The 20,848-nt window shown below is 44.3% G+C and overlaps 1 protein-coding gene across 1 annotated transcript in view; it reads right to left on the bottom strand.

Annotated features, from left to right (window-relative positions):
* The window catches only part of DNER (delta/notch like EGF repeat containing), a 370,265-nt gene extending 350,960 nt beyond the window's left edge, over window positions 1-19,305 (bottom strand). The window contains exon 1 of the mRNA XM_017529081.1: window positions 18,874-19,305. Coding sequence (XP_017384570.1) covers window positions 18,874-19,152 — 279 coding nt within the window. The 5' untranslated portion in view covers window positions 19,153-19,305. The remainder of the gene's footprint in view (window positions 1-18,873) is intronic.
* Between the last annotated feature and the right edge of the window lie 1,543 nt (window positions 19,306-20,848).

Here is a 20,848-nt window from a genome sequence, read left to right as displayed (position 1 = left end):
TGATTGAGTTTTGAATGTGAGGACATGAGATTTGGGAAGGGCCAGAGGTGGAATGATATGGTTTGACTGGGCCCCCACCCAAATCTCATCTTAGATTGTAGTTCCCATAATCCCACATGCTGTGGAAGGGGCCCCCATGCTGCTTTTTTCATGATAGTGAGTGGGTTCTCACGAGATCTGATGGTTTTATAAAGGGCTTTTCCCCCTTTTGCTCCTTACTTCTCCTTGATGCCGCCATGTGAAGAAGGACATGTTTGCTTCCCCTTTCACCATGACTGTAAGTTTCCCGAGGTCTCCCCAGCCACGCTGAACTGTGAGTCAATTAAACATCTTTTCTTTTTAAATTATCCAGTCTGAGGTATGTCTTTATTAGCAGTGTGAGAATGGACTAATACACAGTCTCATCATGTATCAAGTAGGGGAAATGCTTCCTCCAAAGAAACATGAAAACTAAAACACATAATATAGGGAAAGGAACCTAGCATCTAGTAGCCTTTCATGTAAGTAACGGAACATTTAAAATGAATTTGAATGTCCATAATAATATATTTATTATAAATCCCCACCCATGCCTGCCCCCACAGGATGGTCTTCAGTGTTTGGAATGTCTGGGCATAAATGCTCTGGTGGAGAGAGCCCCAGGTGGAGAGTCAGCAAAGTCTAATCCTGACTCGGACATTCATCTCTTTCATCATCATTTTCTTCTGCAGAATTAATGAACTGGCCCATACAGTTTCTAGGATCTCTCCTCACTCTAAACATCTAGGAAATGCATTGTTGTAATCAGTACTCAGAAATGACCAGTGGAAGGGTGAGTTCTGCAAATTGCATTGAAAAACCCAGGACTCTACCTCTTTCCCAATATTCCATAAAGCCAAACTCATTAGTGTCAGACAGTGAGTAGGACAGGCCTGGAAGACCCCAAGTTCCAGGAATGGAGGTTGGATGGTAAGCCGAGGGTCATGCTGAGCCCTTGACCTGAGGATGAAATTGTTTATGAGCTTCTCTGAACCTCAAACTATCCAGAGTGGCCAGAACTGCTCCCTGGTGGAGATTTATTTCTTTGTTTGCTAGGGGTGGGAGACTTCTGTGCATTAGAAGACAAGCTAAGCTGATAAAACACCCAGTTTGCACGTCTTGCTAAACCTCATTGCCCAAATCCTAATCCCTGTGGCATTAACAAGGTTTGGGTTATGAAAACCAAGTCTCCCGACAGTGGTTGCTAAGCAATAAGTGATCTACAGTCCTTTAGCCCTGCTTTGGTTCATCGAGCACAGGGGTCCCACCCCCATCCCACTCAGATTTCTCATTTATACTGAGCTCATTAGAAAACCAGCAACATAATTGCTCTAGGTCAACCCACATGAGCTAGTTCCTTAATAAGCAAGTGGAATGGGATAGTATTACAACACACAATGATTGATGGGGAGGCTCTATTTCTCTGCATGATGTATTGAACGTTCCTGCGGGGTGCCAGGTCCTAGGAGAAGGAAACTGACCAAATACCAAAGACCTTTCTCAAACCCTGGGCTGCTGTTTATAGTCTGGATGGCCTTGCATAATTATTTTTTCAACTTTCTGGTCTCAGTTTCCTCTTTGTGGAATGAGGCAATTGGACAAATGACATGTAGGGCCGCTTATTCCCAGTGGCTCAAGTGCCTCAGCAAGTTCTCTGCTTCTCCCAAAGGAGCTCAGCAGGCCACAGGCATTAGCATGAGGCATGACTTACTAGAGTGGAAGGGCAGCATTCATGGCCTAGGCTGAGTAAGAGAACAGAGCTTCCCAATTCACAAGCTTTCTTGGGATGGAGCCATAGGAGGCTAGGACTTACATGAAGACATCAGGGATTTGAGCCAGCAGAGTGTCCAGGGAGCTGGGACCTTAGATCAAGGCTGGAATGGAGCTTCTGGGATGCTATCACCCAGGTAACAATAGTAGCAAGAAGACATCAGTCTGGTATGCAAGGAGAGGCTGCAAGTAACCAACCAGGGGGGATTCTGGGGCTCAGGTTGTGTAAGAAGATAACACAGACAGAAAACCATCTGGTAGCTCCTCAAAAAGTTGTCATCCCACTCCTAAGTATATACCCCAAAGAATTAAAGACTGAGACTCGAACACACACTTGTACAGGCACGTTCATAGCCGCACTATTTGCAATAGCCAAAGGGTGGAAACAACTCAAATTTCCATCAAGAGATGAATGGATAAACAAAATGTGGGTATATATGTACAGTGGAACAGTATTCAGCCATAAGAAAAGCAATGAAGTATGGATAAATCTCAAAAAGATTATATCAAGTGAAAGATGCCAGACACAAAGGGCCATATATTGGATTATTCCATTTCTGTGAAATATCAACAATAAGTAAATCCATGGAGATGGAAAGCAGATTGGTGGTTGCCAGTGGCTGGGATGAGAGAGGAATGGGGAGACCACTTAACGGATACAGTGTTTCCTTTTGGGATGACAAACATGTTTTGGAACTAGATTATGAATATACTGAATGCCACTGAAATGTTCCCTTTAAAATGGTTACTTTCCTATTATGTGACTTTTACTTCAATAAAATGTTTTAAGACAATACAGATTCAACACATATACCTGGGATGGTTTATGATACAGAGAATCGGCAATATGGGATGATGAGAAACCACAGGATGTTCCAGACTCTTTACTGTTTACCTTATTGAAGTTTATCAATACAGACAAACTTCATTGATATTACTTTCTACGCAGGAAGTGACTTTCTAATGCACTGTGGTCAGAGGCCTAAGAACAGAATACAAGAACCCTCCGGGGAAGCATGCTTCATCCCAGGTTTCTCATTAGGAGTTTACACCAAGAGACAAGCAGCCCTTCATCAGAAGAACCCATGAAGGAAGCAGGTATACAGGTGAGCCCTAACAGGAAACAGACTCCCTTTTCTGGGAAAGAAGACCGCTTCCAACCCAGGAAGGAGTTTTCAAGGCATGCACATCGAAGTGGAAGAGCAGAGCTGGGCACATCAGCTCATGCCTGTAATCCTAACACTTTTGGAGGCCAAGGCAGGGGGACGACTTTGGACCAGGAGTTCAAGACCAGCAACATAGAGGCAACATAGAGGCCTGGGCAACCTAGAAGGACCCCCATCTCTACAAAAATAAAAAAAAAAATTAGCCAGGTATGGTGGCCTGTGCCTGTAATCCCAGCTACTCTGGAGATGAAGGTGGGAGGATCACTTGAACCCAGGAGTTCAAGGCTGTGGTGAGCTGTGACTGCATTACTGCCACTGCACTCCAGCCTGTGTGACAGAGGGAGACTCTGTCTCTGAAAGAAAACAATACAAGAAAAAAAAGTGGAAGGGCAAAGTGAGGCAAGGAGATCAACTGAATGGCCTCTGTCAACAGCCTTGTCCCCTGCTGGTCTCTGTCTCCTGGACAACATTCGCCAATCATTTTTCCAAATATAAAGGAGAAAGAAGGAAACATCAAAAGCATACTCACACGCTACCAGGAAAGAGCTAAGTTAGGAGAAAAGCACTTGACTTCGCCTAAATTCCCACAGGCTCTGCTTGCATTTATGTGCTCTTCTAAGCATATAAAACAGCTGTAGGGTCCATTGGAAGCAAGGGAAGCAAGAAAAACCTTGCATAAAATCGACTTGTGATTTTTAAAATGGTGTCGGCATCAGTTTTTGGCATCACGCTGTTAAGTTTGAACATAATGATTATTTTCCTTAGGAAACAAAAAGAAAGATGGCTTCCCCTTTAGTCAGTGTATAGCTCCAAAATTTCCACCCTGCCACCTCCTACTCTCTCTTGATAAAATTAAAAATAATAATAATAATATGGAATTTACTTCTCTCCAGCTAAAGGTTTATTTGGAGCCTCATAGAAATGCTAATATTCATTCTCATTTCTCTGTCTTCCCTATTATCTCTCTCATTATGAGGCTTTTCTGCAAAAATAAAAGAATTCCCTTTTGCACAACCAAAAAAACCAATGGCCAATTTTAAAGAGCAAAAATGAAGACAGAGGGTCACAAAAATCGCTGGTCAGGAGAAATGAGGCTGTTCTCAAGGAGAGAGGAGCTAAAAATACAATACAGAGAGTACAGGATAAGGGAAATTTGCATCTTGCTGAATATTAGGCCAAGCCTCTCTGCCCAAGCCTGGATGAAGAACATTGCTTGGAATCAGACCAATACACCATCAAGAACTTTTAAGAAATACTCTATTATCCAATAATGCCAAAATTAACCTGGTGATTTTAACAAAATACTAAGGCATGAGGGACAATCATTAAAAGTGTGCTGAGTAGTTCTTTAAAAAAGGAAATAAAGAATCTTGATAAAATGTTTGTGGTGTTCCAGCCTCAATAAAAAGTCAAGACAAATTAAAAATATTTAAATATTATTTAGAAAATCTATGCCAACAAGCCTTCTTAAAATAGGCATAAATTAAAATGATATTTAATTGTCCTTTTTTTTTTTTTTTTGAGACAGTCTCATGCTCTGTCTCTCAGGCTGGAGTGCAATGGCACAATCTCAGCTCACTGCAACCTCCTCCTCCTAGGTTCAAGCAATTCTCCCACCTCAGCCTCCCAAATAGCTGGGACTACAAGTGTGCACCGCCATACCCAACTAATGTTTGTATCTTTAGTAGATACGGGGCTTTGCCATGTTGCCCAGGCTAATCTCTAACTCCTAGGCGCAAGCAATCCATCCTCCCCAGCTTCCCAAAGTGCTGGGATTACAAGCATGAGTCATCACACCCAGCTTTAATTGTACATTCTAAAGAGACAATAGAATCAGCCTTATCAATACAAATTTTAGAGAAAATAGAATCTTTCAAAAGCAAATGCTTGGCTCAAATCTGCTAATTCTTAACATATCATACAGTATGATAACAGTATAAAGCATAGACTTCTAATTAAAATTTATCAGCCTCCCCATGGATGAATTAAATAAGAACCAAAAATTATAAGTTGCTAAAGAGCAAAACAATGAGCAGAAGAGAAGTCAAACGAAAAATGATACACAAAAGAGAAAAGAGATTTACAACACAAAGGACAAAGGGCTAATTTAATTTCCTTCATTAACAAGGAGCCATTACAAATCAATGGGGAAAAAAGTAGAACCCAAAAGAAAATTAGGCAAAAATAAGAACAGGCAATTCATAAAAAATATTTTCCCTCATTTATAATTTTTAAATGCAAAGAAAACCAATGAAATATGCTTTACCTGTCAGTTAACACACACAAAAATGGGGACAAGTGGGCATTCTCATATGCTGTTAGTAAATTTGCAAAATTCTCCAAACTTTTTGGATGGCAACTTAGCAGTATTTATTAGAATGTTTAATGTATATACATATATATCATTATATGTGTGTGGGGGGGAGTTTTCATTTATTTATTTATTTATTTATTTATTTATTTATTTATTTATTTTGAGACAGCATCTCACTCTGTCATCCAGGCTGGAGTGCAGTGACGTGATCTCGGTTCACTGCAACTTCCACCTCCCAGGTTCAAGTGATTCTCCTGCCTCAGCTTCCCAAGTAACTGGGATTATAGGCACGTGCCACCACACTCAGCTAATTTTTTGTGACATTATTTATAATGAAAAACTGGAAATAATGTGCTTTAGTAAGGACTGACTATGTAACTAGTCACACAATGGAATGCTAGTCAACCATCAAAAAGAATGGGTTTGCTTTCTGTTTTAAGATGGTAAGATACTCAAAATAGATTAAGGAAAACACTACAGAACATTATGTATAGATGAGTTGGTTTTTTATATAACATAGCTTGCATGCATATAAAATTATTTACTTAGGCTTCACATATGCTTATACATACCAAGAAGAAAATGTAAAACTACATAGCAAAATGGAATCAGTGATTAGTGCAGACGATGAGGTTGGCAGGAGAGGAGGAGGAAAGGGAAGAAAAGGGAAGGTTACCAACAGGCTCTTTTTACCATATTTCCACAGGTTTATAATCTCTTAGCAGTTGAGTGGTTACCCTTAAAAGGACCCATGAAGAAGTAAAACTATGAGCTGATTTCATGTTTTAAATACAAGTTAGCAAAATTCGCCTCCTATAATTATTTGAGAAGAATTTAAAGTACCATTGATGAACCCTTGAGAAAAAAAAGCTGGGAATTGGAACAGGAATTAGGCATTTGGGGTAAGGTTGCCATATTTAGCTAATTAAAAATACAAGACTCCCAGTTAAATCTGCATTTCAGATAAATGATGTACAATATTTGGGACATACTTCTACCAAAAAAAAATCATTGTCGATCTAAAATTCCAATTTAACTGCACATCTGTATTTTGCCTGGGAATCCTACTTTGGGGTACCTGAAGGTCCCAGGCTAGCTCCTGGTCTACGCCTGAGTCCATGCTCAGATGTCCCACATATTCAACCAGCTGCTTCTTCCTCCATTCCAGTGGTTCTTTTACAGGTAGATGACGTCTTAAAGAATCTCTTGAAACTTTTGAGCCATTCCCCAGGAGAATATAAACATACAAAATTTGGCATCTCAAGGGTATGTGGTTCCCCACGTGAACCCCACCCCAGAATGGTCGGACCCAGGGACTCCTCCTGCAGTCCATGGCACCATGAAGATGGCCAGCTAGGAGGAGGTGAGCATGATGGACTTTGAGGAGTACAACCAGACTACGAAACAGCAAACTCACAAGACCATTTTTGCCTTCTTTACCAGTTCCAAGGACATCGGAGGTAACAGAGATAGCCCCATCTGCATGAGGGCCAACCCAGTTATACAGAGGGACTGAGGCATGTTCATGAAGAATGTGCATTCATCTCCTGCCAAGTAGGAGAAAAGCCTCATTGGAAACATCCAAATGATGACTTCAGGAAAACTCGAAAGGAACTGCAGTGCTTACACATGGAACTCTGAGTGTCTTCAGGCCAGCATAATGGAAATGTTCTCTGAAGATTAAGATTTGATGATGGCAATCATGCCTTGATTGCCTGCTCTCTTCCAGTAAACTGCATACTTGGTTTGAATTCATGTTAGCAATAAATAAATAAATGATGGTGGGCTGGGCACAGTGGCTCACGCCTGTAATCCCAGCACTTTGGGAAGTCAAAGGAGGAGGATCGCTTGAGCCCAGGAGTTTGAGAACAGCCTGGCAACATGGTGAAACCTTCTCTCTACAAAAAAAAAAAAATTAAAAATTAACTGAGCATGGTGGTGCATGCCTACAGTCCCAGCTACTCAAGAGGCTGAGGCAGGAGGATCACTTGAGCCCTAGAGGTCGAGGCTGCAGTGAGCCATGATCATGCTACTGCACTCCAGCCTGGGCAACAGAGTAAGATCCTGTCACCAAAAATAATAAATAATGATGATGATTCCAAAAAAAAAAAAAGATTATGTGAGTGTCCACACATTCTTGAAACCATCCACAGATCCCAGGTTAAGAATCCTGGTTCTACCTCAGTGTAAAATTCTAGGCTGTTTAGGGGGATTCTTGTCATTTTAATATGTGCCTGGGAGAACTGCATTTCTCCAGCTCCCCCACTATGCTATTCTAAAAAGCAAGTTTCAAAGGATCTAGAATAGCCAAAAGAATTTGGCAGGTGGTGGGGAGAAAGGGGGGAACATATTTACAAGACTCAAACAACCTGATTTTAAAACTTACTATAACTATAGTAGCCTCAAGACAGTGTAGAATTGGCAAAAAGACACATAAATGTAATAAAATAAAGAGTCCAGAAATATAGACCTGCACATGCTTGGTCAAATGATTTTCAACAAAGGTGCCAAAATAATTCAGTGGAGACAGACAGTCTTTTCAACAAGTGTTTCTGGAACTACTAGATATTCATAAGCAAAAAAAAAAAAAATTAACAAAAACTACGTATAGGTTGCACCACATATAAAGAGACTATCTTAAAATGGGTCAAACCTTAAACAATACATGAGGAAACAAGAAGAGATTTTCGTGGCCTTGGGTTAGGCAAAGATCTCTCAGATAGGACACAAAAGCGTACAAACCATAAGAGAAAAAAATTGATCAATTAGGCTTCATCAGTCTTTAAAACCTGACCTTTGAAAGACCCTGTTAAGAAAAAAAAAAAAAAAGGCTGGGCACGGTGGCTGACACACGTAGTCTTAGCACTTTGAGAGGCCACAGTGGGTGGATTGCTTGAGCCCAGGAAGTTGAAACCAGCCTGGGCAACATGGTGAAACCCCATCTCCATTAAAAATAAAAAAATTAGTTGAGTGTGGTGGCACATACCTGTAGTCTCAGCTTCTCAGGAGGCTGAGGTGAGAGGATCGTTTGAGCCTGGGAGGCAGAGGTTGCAAGGAGCCAAGATTGCGAGATCGCACCACTGCACTCCAGCCTGGGTGACAGAGACCCTGCCCAAAAGGAAGGGAGGGAGGGAGGGAGGAAGGGGGAAGGGCAGAGGGAGGGACAGAGAAAGGGAGAGAGAGAGGGAGAGAGAGGGGGAGAGGAAAGAAAGAGAGAGTGAAAGAGAGAAAAAAGGAAAGTAAAGGGAGAAGCCACAGATTGGCAGAATATATTTGCAAAATCGCATATCAAATAAGGGATTTGAATCAGAAATATGGAAAAGCAACCTCAGAATTCATTTGAATAGACACTTCAAGAAGAGGCATGGATAGCAAATAGCACATGAAAAGATATTGGACATCATTAATCATCATAAAAATGCAAATTAAAACCACAATTTGATGCCACTGCACACTTATTAGAATAGCTAAAACCTAAATCACCAACAATATACCAAGAACTGACAAGAATGCAAGCAACTGGAACCCTCATTTACTGCTGAGCTGATGGGAATGCAATGGTACACCCCTTCTGGAAAACACTTTGGCAACATCTTCTAAAGTTTAACACGCACTTACTACATGACCCAGCAATCCCAGGAAATCCAGTTATTTACTCAAGAGAAATGAAAACATGCGTCTACTTAAAGACCTGTATGTGAACACATACAGAAGCTTTATTCATGAGCACCAAATACTGGAAACAAACCAAATGTCATCAATTAGTGAAAGAACAAATTGTGGTCTAGCCATATAATGGATACTATTCAGCAATAATAAGAAACAAACAATTGATATATGAAACCACATGAATCAATTTCAAAAGCATTATGTTAAGTGGAAAAAGCACGCATATGATGTTCTAGAAAATACAAAAGTATAGTGATGGAAATCAGACCAGTAGCTGCCAGGGACAGGCTGGGGAGAGATTTACTACCAAGGGGCATGAAGAAATACATAGGGGTGATTATGGTGGATTTACATGCCTATATGTCAAAATGCATAGAAACTAATGCCAAGAAGAGTGAATTTTACTGTATGTAAATTATACCTTAATTTTAAAAATAGTCATAAAATGAAAAGAGTCTGGGAATCCCTTGTGGAAGAAGCAGGAGAACTAGTCAACTGAAGCTGAAGATTTTGGTGTTATTTTCATTGTTCCTGTATTGCATTTTCCCTTCCTAAAGTAATATACCTAGGACATATTTAACTTTTTGTCCTATTCTAATACATTCTATTGTGCTTGAAAAATTAACCACAAGATTTTCCTTCAAATGACACATTGCAGAAATCTGGCCTCAAGGTGGTAGGAGTGATGGTAATACAGCGTCCTCTGCTCAGCCCCCATCAGCCCATTGCTATAGACTGTGTGTCAGCCATCTCATAGAAAAGAAGGACTATTTTTCTTCTCCTGTGATTTCTTCCACCACAGGACGTCTTCCATAAAGGAGTTTTAATCTGCCTCCGAAACCCAAAATGTAATTACAAATGTTTCTTTACATCAACTACAAGGACCAGAGAAGTACCAGCATTGACATTCTAAAGGACCTGCTTGCTTTCAGGAACTGTGAGCAAAAGATAGCAGACACGTTTCTCTTTCCAAGTGCCTTTCTTTCAAGTACAATGATTTCATTTCTCAAATCCCGTTTTTCAAAAGCCCTACAGCTTTTCTTTCCACCTTAAGAAAGAAACACCTTGACATGACACAAACCCAAAGCCTCCTTATAAAAACTACAAATGCCAGAACAGATCTGCAACCCTCTGGCTTCTTTTTCTCTATGGTGCTGACGTTAAAAGTCACACACCATGGAGCAGTCTGAGGCACAACAGTACAGCGAGAGTAATAAGCCCACACTTGAAGCCACCATGCCGGGGCTCAGATCTCCAGCTCTGTAGCCGAGCTATAGGACCTCAGGTAGGTTTCCTTAGCCATAAGATGGGGACTCATATTCGCAGATTCTGTTTATGGAGGGCCAGTTCTGTGCCAGAGACCTTACTAGTTATTCACTTTCATCTTTCCAACCATCCTATCAATGATGGAGGAAACGGGGTTTAGGAAAGCTAATAAGCCTGTAGTAACTCAGTTAGGATGTTCACACAAACCCAAGACCCCTCCGGCGAGCATTTCTTTTCCCTGCCTCACACACTTCCCTGGAAATAAACTATTACTCTGGCCTCCAAGGTCAACATGTTGACCAAGGACTGATATGAAAGGAAAAGTTCAGATCTGTCCAGGACGACTCTAGAGATGTAAGCAATTTGAAGGCAACGGCTCTTCTCTTTCTATCAGCCCCAGGCTCTACCTAGAGCCTGGGGTAGAGGTAGCCATCAAGAAGGATGGAAGAGAACAAGAGGAAAAGAGAGAAGGGAGAGGAGCCTTAGGCTAAGTCAAATAAATAACAATGAGAAAATAGACTCTTTCCACCAATGTTTACGGAAATATTTAGGAGAGGGTCAGCCAACTTCTTCCTTTATCAAGGGCCATATAATAAATATTTTTGGGCTAGGCGCAGTGGCTCATGCCTGTAATTCCAGCACATTGGGAGACCAAGATGGGTGGACGACTTGAGCCCAGGAATTCAAGACTAGCCTGGCCAACATGGCAAAACCCCATCTCTAGTAAAAATACAAAAAAAAATTGTTTTTAAATTAGTCAAATATGGTGGCATGCATCTGTAACTTCAGCTATTGAGGAGGCTGAGGCAAGAGAGTTGCTTGAACCTGGGAGGTGGAGGCTGCAGTGAGCCAAGATTGCACCCCTGTACTCCAGCCTGGGTGACAGAGCAAGACTCCATCTCAATAAATAAATAAATATTTTGGGCTTTGTAAGCCATGTCTTCTCTTGAAACTCCTCCCCTTTGCCACTGGAACATGTAAGCAGCCACAGACAAGACTTACACAAACGTGGACACTGAAATTTGGGTTTCATATAATTTTCATAATACAAGATTTTTTTATATACAGATGAGGTTTCACTACGTTGTCCAGGCTACTCTTGAACTCCTGAGCTCAAGGGATCCTCCCACGGTGCCGGAATTACAGGCATAAGCTACCACACCTGGCCCAGATATTAGTATGATTTTTTTCGACCACTTAAAAATGTTAAAATCATTCTTAGCTGGTAGAAAGAATGGGGATGAGGACCGTCCCTTGACCACCCTCGATTTTGTTTATCAGAAAAGGTTTTTGTTTGTTTCTTTGCTGAGACAGAGTCTCGCTCTGTTGCCCGGGCTAGAGTGCAGTGACGCAACCTCAGCTCACTGCAACCTCCATCTCCAGGATTCAAGTGATTCTCCGGCCTCAGCCTCCCAAGTAGCTGAGACTACAGGCATGTGTCAGCATACCTGGCTTTTTTTTTTTTTTTTTTTTTTTTTTTTTTTTTGTATTTTTAGTAGAGATGCAGTTTCACCGTGTTGTCCAGGCTGGTCTCAGTCTCAAACTCCTGACCTCGGGTGATCTATCTGCCTCAATCTCCTGAAGTACTGGGACTATAGGCATGAGCCACAGCGCCTGGCCACATAAAAGTATTTTTAAAAGAAAGCTTTATTAGAAATCTTAAAAGCCAGGGCTACTGCAAAGGATTTATTGAAAAATATTCTGCATTTCTCAGAACAGACCTAGCACAGGTGAAAAGATTAAACAGATTAAATGTCTTCACATGCTTTCCTCTCCTAAACAGCCGCTCCTCGCATTTCCTGGATCTGCCCCACAAAGCCCAGTGCCCTCCTGGTGCCCACAGCTGCACCCCACTGAAACTTGCCATTTATTCAACAGTATCATGTAGAGCCTACTGTATGTAGCCCCAGTGCTGGGTTCCCAGGCAACTGAGGGAGGAGGGAGCGGAGATTCTGAAAGTGCTTCCCCTTAAAGACAACTGCTCTGAGATGCCCATCGTGATTATTGACCGAGGACAGATGAGTGTCTCAAATAAAACACAAGTAGTGACTCCCTAATAGTCTAGCTTGCTGGCTCATGTTCTTCACCGTTCTCTTACTGTTCTTTGCACTCACTGAGTAAAGAGAACAGAGGAGGAATTAACAGAAGTGAGCACCTTTTATCCAGTGTCTCTCTGATGGGCCAGGCACTGGGCTAGACATTTTTTTTATTTTTTGAGACAGGGTCTCGCTCTGTCACTAGGCTGGAGGGCAGTGGCTGGATCTTGGCTCACTGCAATTTCCACCTCCCCGGTTAAAGCAATTCTCCTGCCTCAGCCTCCTGAGTAGCTGGGACTACAGGCGCATGCCACCACACCCAGCTAATTTTTGTATTTTTTAGTAGAGTCAGGGTTACACCATGTTGGCCAGGATGACCTCGATCTCTTGGCCTCATGATCTGCCTGCCTCGGCCTCCCAAAGTGCTGGACTAGACACTTCAAAGCCACAGCAACCTTCAAGGCTGGCATCAAGATCCCATTTTCACAGATGATAAAACCAAGCCTCAGAGAAAGGAGTCACTTACCCCAGGACACCCAGAGCCAGATTCTAACCCAGGTCTGACTCCCATGCTTGGTCTCTTTCCATTCTAAGTTCACTTTGAGATGCAAAATCTATACCATTTGAGGAAGGTGTGGACCAGGAGTTTCCAGGCTGTGAACCTGGCTGCCCCTCAGGTAGGAGTAACCAGGAGCAAACGCAGCTGTCATTTTTCTCCGCCTCGTGCTATATGCTGAGCAGGCTACAAAGGAAGATGCTAAGAGTCAAGCAGGAGCTTCTCAACCCGAGTCATACAGTAGAATCACCTGGGGAGCATTTAAAAATGAGCAGTGCCAGGCCCCACCCTAAGCCAAGAAAGTCAGAATCTGGGGAACAGGAGAACCATAGGACCCACTCGTTTTTGTTCAAGCTCCCAGGTAGGTCTAATATACTGCCAGGGCTGAGCACTAATGTGGGGGAAGCAGAGGAAAGAGTAAATACAAAGAAATTCTGTCTGCATAGCTTTCCCACGTTGTTGGGTTTTCTGTTTGGTGGTGGCAGAATTCTGCAGTCACCGCCTCTGGGTTAAGCAGCTCTGACCACAGCTGCCTACTGAATTGGTAAGGATATCTAAAAATACAACCCCGGCATTCAGCTTTCTGACTTAAATACCCTTCAATTTCAGACTAGGTTTTCTTTCTTGTTCGATGCTTATCAAATGAGGACATAAACAAAACCATTTTGGATGGTACCATGTCACATGAGAAGTTTAAGCAAAGAAGCTAAAGACAGGAATACGTTTTTGTGAGGCGGCCAAGCTGAGAAGAGCGGTGCCTCCTAAGAATGCGGCAAGGATGCAATGCACGAAATAAGCAATTTATTCTGTTCTGATAACGCCAAGAAAACATCACGTGTCCTTCTTTTCTTAAAATTCTTACAAAAATTTTGACTTTTTTTTCTTTCAAAAGAAAACTTCAAGTCACTGAGAATTTTCTAAGAAATCGTTTATTTCAAAATAAAAAGTACACATTTATAAAAATTTTTAATAAAATTAAATTTTCATTTTCAAAACATGTCATAACATAGTTCATCCTAGGAGAGAGAAAAAGCTGTGTCTGTTCACTGAAGGAAGACAATCAAACACACTGAATAAACTAACATAATCATTTTATATGGGAAAAATACAATCATCTCTTTGTATATCTTTTATTTGTGCAACATGCTACCTTCTTTCAAAATGTTGTAAATTTCATTCTCACACACTTCTTTACACTTATAGAAAGAACTTTACTAGGTTCTCATTTGTGAGTTACATCATTTCTATAAAGAAAATAAGACAAGAATTATTAGTCCATTTTAGAGATATGAACATTGAGGTTCAAGGATGTTCAATAATTATCTCAAAGTCATAAGAAGTTCATAAAAACAGAGAAAGAAGCAATGTTTCTTTACATCTCAGCTACTATTCAACATTTTGTACATACTACAATGTGAGTTTGTGTGTGTCTGTGTGTGTATGTAATGTCCAGTAACAAAGGCTGATACAGTGCAAAGAACTAGAATTATTTGTTATTGTTTGTTAGCAAACCTCAGTCAAAAATAGTTTCCTCTGAAGCAGACCATTGTTTCAAGTTAGCATGCTTAATCAGAAGAGAGGGTTATAAAATCAGCTTAATGAGTAAAATTAACTTGCATGACAAGCAGCTACAAATGTCCCCTTTATACGCCAAGTGCAGAAATTAACACATTTTTATTATAATCCTGAAGGCTAAGATCCTTAGGGAACATGTAATGAAAAAACAAACAGGTATCTGACTGCTTGACTATTAGGCAAAGAATTATTCCATAAAAATGAAATAAGCTTTACAAGCAAAGTAATACAAATTTAAATAGCCCCTACCTGTGATGGATAGCCCAGTAGAAGGAGTTTCTGTACCACTCACCAGAAAAGAAAAATTGGTCCAGCCACTGCCACTTCTGATACCTGCCTGCTTCCCCAAATGAACCAGAACAAGCAAGGGCAGCTTCAATTTCTAATGAGTTGATGTTTTTACAAACCTATCGGAAACCTTTTTTTATGTCATGTCCATTTGCTTGCCATTGTGGTAAAAATAACTCCAGCTAGGACCCAGAATTCTAACTCTAAGGTGAAGGTACCTGGTTAGCATGTGGCATAAGAAGAATCTGCTGTGTCTTTGTCACCTCTGTGCCTTTTTATTCCAGCTGAGCACACTCATACAAGCTCAATCAGAGCAAGATGGACTCAGAAATTACTTCATTCCCTTGTTGCTGATAAAACTCAAGGGAGCTCTTGCTCCCTATTGTAAATATGACAGGTCCAGGTCTGGATTTTCATCTAGGCACTCTTTAGATTCTACATAGCCCTGTATCAACCAGCCTGGCTGGCTCAAATTCCAGTTCTCACACTTACTAGCAGTGCGACATTAGGACAGTCACTTCACTTTTCTGCACTTCATCTATAAAATGGGGATGGGAACAGCACCCGCCCGGCTCATAGTACCTTGCAAGGATCAGCAAGTTATATCTGCAAAATCCCTGGAACAGTGCAGGCACGTGGCAAGTGCTTAAAAAGAGGGTGAGCTATCATGATCATCACCATTATTATGTATCTACAAATTAGACTTCCACATACAGTTTTAAAATCAGCTGAATTTCTCATGATTTAAGATGTTTGCATGTGTTAGAGGACTTTCAGGGCGGTATCAAAATGTGACCTTGGATTAGTCACTCAGTGAAAATGAGCTTCATTTTCTACAGTTGACTAAGAGAGATGATGAGACTTGTTCCATCTAGTTAAGGTAATGAGCATTTGAAATATGTGCAGAAAGTTTAAAAAGAAGGGAAAGAGGTGACATATCTAGAAATGTCACAGGTGCTCAGTGATTTACAGCACTTAATTAATGTAATCCTTCCCAGAACCTTAGTGTGAACATCCCACAGAGACAGGATGGACACCTACCCAAAATTCAGTTTGGACCCTGAGTCTGAAAATGGCTCTCTCTCTCTCTCTCTCTCTCTTTCTCTGAGAGATGGGATATAAAAAGGTTTATTGCTGACACAATAGGGCTTTCTGGGAAGAGCAGGCAGCTCCCAGATGGGTTTAAATGGCTTCTGAGAACAGGCAAAGGAGACTAGCTTATGGGTTTTACTGCACTTTGGGCTTGGGGCTGGGGTAGCACAGAGCAGGGGTTTTCACGGTTTGAACCTCCCACCAGCACCAAAGGAGGGAATCCCTGGGCTTTCTTTTCAGCTTGCTTGGATGTGGAGGAAAAGGGAGAGGTGAGCCTTTAAAGCTATCAGCCGCAATCAGACATCAAGAAATGGAATCATCACTCTCTTCATAAGGAATCCTGTGAGATAGGCCCCATTGTTAAAGATGAGGAAATAGGACCCAGCAGTGGTAACTTCAGCTTGACTTCAAACCCACACAACCCACAATTCCCAAATCCTGTGAGTTCCTGTCACTCAGGTGACACAAGAAGCACATCCTGGACCCCACTGACTTACCCAAACTCAATCAGCCAACCACAGAAAAGCTAAAGACAGCCTTAATCCATTTTAATCCTAATTTGTAGTTTATTATTTTCTTAAAATTTCTCTACACACAAAAAGAAACTTCAAGGTTAGGGTCTAATGTTACCATTGCTAACATTGTCTTTGAAGAAGGAGGAGTGACACTCTGTTTAAAAGATCCTCGTCACACACAGGTAAAATTCCATTTCCAATTTATCCAGTTAGCACGAGGTTCTACTTCAGCAACCACATCGTCTTCGATGGCTAAGATCCATTTTCCTCATTTTCCTCATCTGTAACGAGTGTGTGTCGTTCCTCTCTCCCTCTCACCCCTCCCTTCCCCATCACCCAGGTTTAACTTCCCTTTTGAAATTGTCTTTTGTGTTCTTTTCTGTTCTCATGAAAAATGAGTCTCAAGTCTTACTGTGAGATCATGAATAATTAAATTAAAATCATCAGGAATCCATTTTTATGGATTATACGGCCCTGAATCATCTCAGTAAGTTTTTCTAGGTAACCAAGTCCAATCAAATTCCAAGTTCACTAAGCTTTCCTATAAGGATTACAGTTACTTCAGTGCTCTCTTCAATTTGCACGCCAGGGCATGCAGTGTTGCTTCTACTCAGGTGAGCGGTGTTCACACAACTAAGCCTACCACCAATGCGAACTACAAAGGAAACCTGAATCCGTTTTGAACCAGTTGGCTCTGCAATGTTATGTATTACTTCATGACTGTTTTGAATGAATTATATTATATATCAAGTCACTACTTAGGACAAATCAAAATATTTATGTTTCTCTATTAGTCATCTTTAGGCAGTACTAAAGAGCTCTTTTTCTTGAATATATCTTATATCTATTTTTAGAGTCACCAAAAAACATCTCAGAGTTGTGTTAAATTCCCAATGTCCAGTCTTGCTTCGCATGTAAAATAGAGGTGCACTCTAACCTATCTTCTCCCATCCATTCCCACTAAACCCTAGGAGCAAATTAATTATTTCTTTCCAGGATAAAATTCAGACACATAAATATAACAACAGTTTGATGGATACACTCAGACAATTCATTTCTTCAGGAGAAGTCATATAAATCATCAATAAACAGGGAAAATTAGCATGAGTCCATTCCCTGGTTTTTGATTTGCAGTTCTTTTCACTTTTGCAAAAGCAAGATTTTGTTCTAATGTTTAGAATGGCTCCAACAGGCATTTCCCCAAGAAGCTATCACCGGGAACCTACTCCTGATGCTCACATCATACAAATTCTTCCTCCTCCTCATCACCTCCTTTAGTTCAAGGAACTAAAGCTTATTGAAACCAGTAAACAAAGAGGAAGAGCCCAATGTTGAAAAGATAGAATCTGGTTGCTAATTCGCTATTAGAGGAAATAAAAAGTTTCTAGTTACATGCAAAAAAAAAAAAAAAAAAAAATCTGCCTCTCAAGGTCAAGCGTCTCAATCCCATTTACTTCTGTAAAAAAATGTAAAACCTGTCATATTGAAAGGGCAGCCTTTTTCCCAGTTGAAAGAACCTATCTGAGCATTCTCAAAGTAAGTCTCCAATCATTGTTATCAAATTTATATGAAACAAACTCCTCCACCCTCAATGTAAAAAAGATAGTATCTGATCCCAAATATCTTCCATATTCATGTGGTTTAATGTAATCATTTCAGATAAATTCATCATTTGCCCTAACCTGCAACCGAGGTTTGAGGATTTTCTACCTGTACACACAGTTCTACCAAACTGCCTACTGAAATTGTCGATGTTAGTAGGTTTCACCGAGCTTTAACGTACTTATAAAAGCCCCAGATATTATTTTCTGCCAAATTCTCTTGGAAACCCCAAATTCACGAGCGGCTGCTGGCTACGTCCCATCGTCCCATGCCTCGCACCGCCCCACGCTTTCTGGCGGCTTCCCGGTGCCCTGCTCACGCCCGGTTGCTAGCCCCAAGCGCGCGCCCGAGTAGCGTCCGGCAGGAAGGACGGCCCGCCAGCCCCACGCACAATGCTCCCTTGACTGTTCCAACACTGCTCCTAAGCTTGGAGAGTGCTGGTCGCAGGCCGAGGAGGAGCAGCTGCCCTCCTCGGCTTCTGGCTCCTTGTCACAGCCCTCAAGGGCGGAGGAAGAGAAGGAAAGTGCCTGACCACCTGGCGCGGGGCCCACCATCCCTTGCCTCCCACACCGCACACCCTCGACACACACAGGGTCCCGCGGGACGGGGAGGGGGACCACCTGGACATTGAGCACCTCGCCGGGGACGCTCAGAGCCGGCTCCGCCGCGCCAGCGGATCCTGGCTCGGCCGGGCCGGGAAGGGCGCGCCACTCGGTGGCCAGCCCGAGCGTAGGGTGCACCGCGCGAGGAGTGCCGAGCCCCGGAGAGGCACACCCCGAGAGCCTGGCCGGCCCCGCCCGGGAACCGGGGTGGGTAAGGGAGTCGGGGTCGGCCCAGGGACCCGCGGCCACGCGGGCCAGGAGGCTGGATCAGTCGCCTTCCCCAAGTGGGAAAGCCTGGGTCCGGCGTGCGGGAGCCCAGTGTCGGGCAGCGGCAGCAGGGCCGGCGGGAAGAGGCTGCAGGTCCGGGACCAGCGCCCCTAGCCGCGCCCGCCGCTTCCACTCACCTGGCAGTTGGCGCCGGAGATCCCGGCAGGGCAGGTGCAGCTGTAGCCGGGCTCGGCGGCGGGGGCCGGGTGCTGCAGGTCAGCCTCGGGTCGCGAGTTGCACACGCCCCCGTTCAGGCAGGGCTGCGCGGCGCACGGCCCGGGCGCGGACAGGGGCGCGGCGGGCACCGGGCTGGCCAGGGAGCTGCCACGGGGCCCCGCGCCGAGCAGCAGCAGCAGCAGCAGGGCTGGCGAGGGCAGCAGCTGCGCACCGGGCCCCTGGGCGCGTCGAGGCGGCATGGCCGGCCGGGAGGGCGCGGGAGCCGGGGTCCGGACGCGGTGACAGTGGCGGCGGCGGCGGCGGCGGCGAGAGCAGCGAGAGCTGCGGCGGTGGCGACTAGGGCTGCTCCGCGGGGCCGGGCGCCTCCTGCAGCTGCGGGATCCGCGGTTCCCCCGGCAACGGCGGGCGGGGCCTGCGGGGCGGGGAGGGGCGGGGCGAGTGGGGGCGGGGAGGGGCGGGGCGAGTGGGGGGCGGGGCGCCTGGCAGCCCCGGCCCGGGAGCAGCGGAGAGTGGGACCTCTCTCCCCGCGGGGAGTTGGGGCGGGGGTTGCAGGAAGGCGACGCGGGACCGCAGCCCCAAGGAGTGGGTCGGAGTCACGGGTGTGTCCAGAAGGAGCCCTTGGACCGGGAGCCAGGCGACGCTAGGGCAGGAAAGGGGCTGGAGAGGTCCACGGCGTGCGGGAGGGGGGCTTTCAGGGGCCTCCAGGGGCCTCCAGAGCGGGGAGCACCGGATGCGCCCCCAGGCCGGAGCAGGGCGGGGCGTCCCAAGGGAGGGGCGGTGCGCTCGCCGCAGCCGCCCGCGGCCTCTTGGCACAGAATCTGGGAGACCGCCGCGGGGCCCGGCCTTGCCTTATTCCCCGGGGCCGCTCCCCTTTCCACAGCACTTCTCCCGGCACCCCCAGCCCTCCCGCCCGGCCGCTGAACCCTGCGCCCGACGCTAGCTCGGCGACCGGGCTCGCCAGGAAGAAACCTCGCGTCCGCCAGGCGGGCCCGGGGCCCTTGTCCTTGGTGCTGACCGAACTGTCTCCTCGCCGGCCCTTTCCAGAGCGCGGGGCCTGCCGCGCCACTAAGGAATGTCTGGCCGCGCCGTGTGAGAGCGGGAAGAGGTCTTGGGATCAGACTGTCCACCCCTGTCGTTGAACCTCACGGGGAAACTGAGGCCCAGAAAGCCTGGACTCGAACCCAGTGGGTCAATTGACTCCCAGCCCAAAACGCCAGAAAGAACAGTTCAGAAGCGCAGGTTGGCTGAGGAGCTGCTAGCGGAAGGAATCGCTATAGGACTCTGTATAAAATCGCTGTGACCTACTTCGGGGGGCTCTTCTAACGCGTCCTGGCGGGGTTGGCTGGTGCTGTGACCGCCAAGAAGGCTGCACTCCGCTGAGTAAAGCGCAGCCAGCCTCGTCTCCTCCACCTGACCTTTCGCAATCTCTACTACCTATGGGTTCCCAGGTACCTTTTACCTTCGTTTTAAGGTGGCCAAATGAAAACAGAAAATATGATTCCCCTGGATTGACAATCTGAGCCAATTTTTTTAGTGAACACAAAAATAGCTTGTTTTGTTTTTAAGAAAATAAATTAAGTAAGGACTCCATATGAACTTATGCTGTAGGTGTAACAAACACCAGGCTGCTAAAAGTCCTCCAGTGGAAACAGGAGGGGAACTGCACGGCCTCTCCCTGTCCTGTTCAAACGCAGAAGCAAATGTCACACTTTTCTGCTTTAGGAGATGTCTAAAATGCATGTGGCCATTGCAGGAAATCACTCAACCCCAGGCAGATATGCAAGCCGAGAATTCAGACCTCCAAGTGGATACAAACAGTTATTACATTTTTCCTCACACCTGCTGTCTTTTAATCCAAGACCTTTTCCTTTTGTAAATTCTTAATTTTGTGCCACGCCAGCACCCTCTGCTGGTACTAATGTCGTCATTCAGGTG

Source organism: Cebus imitator, unplaced genomic scaffold (assembly GCF_001604975.1).
Source record: "Cebus imitator isolate Cc_AM_T3 unplaced genomic scaffold, Cebus_imitator-1.0 Scaffold57, whole genome shotgun sequence".
In the NCBI taxonomy this organism is placed as follows: domain Eukaryota; kingdom Metazoa; phylum Chordata; class Mammalia; order Primates; family Cebidae; genus Cebus; species Cebus imitator.
Note: the sequence above shows the minus strand (reverse complement) of the source record. Positions and strands in the feature narration are given on the sequence as shown.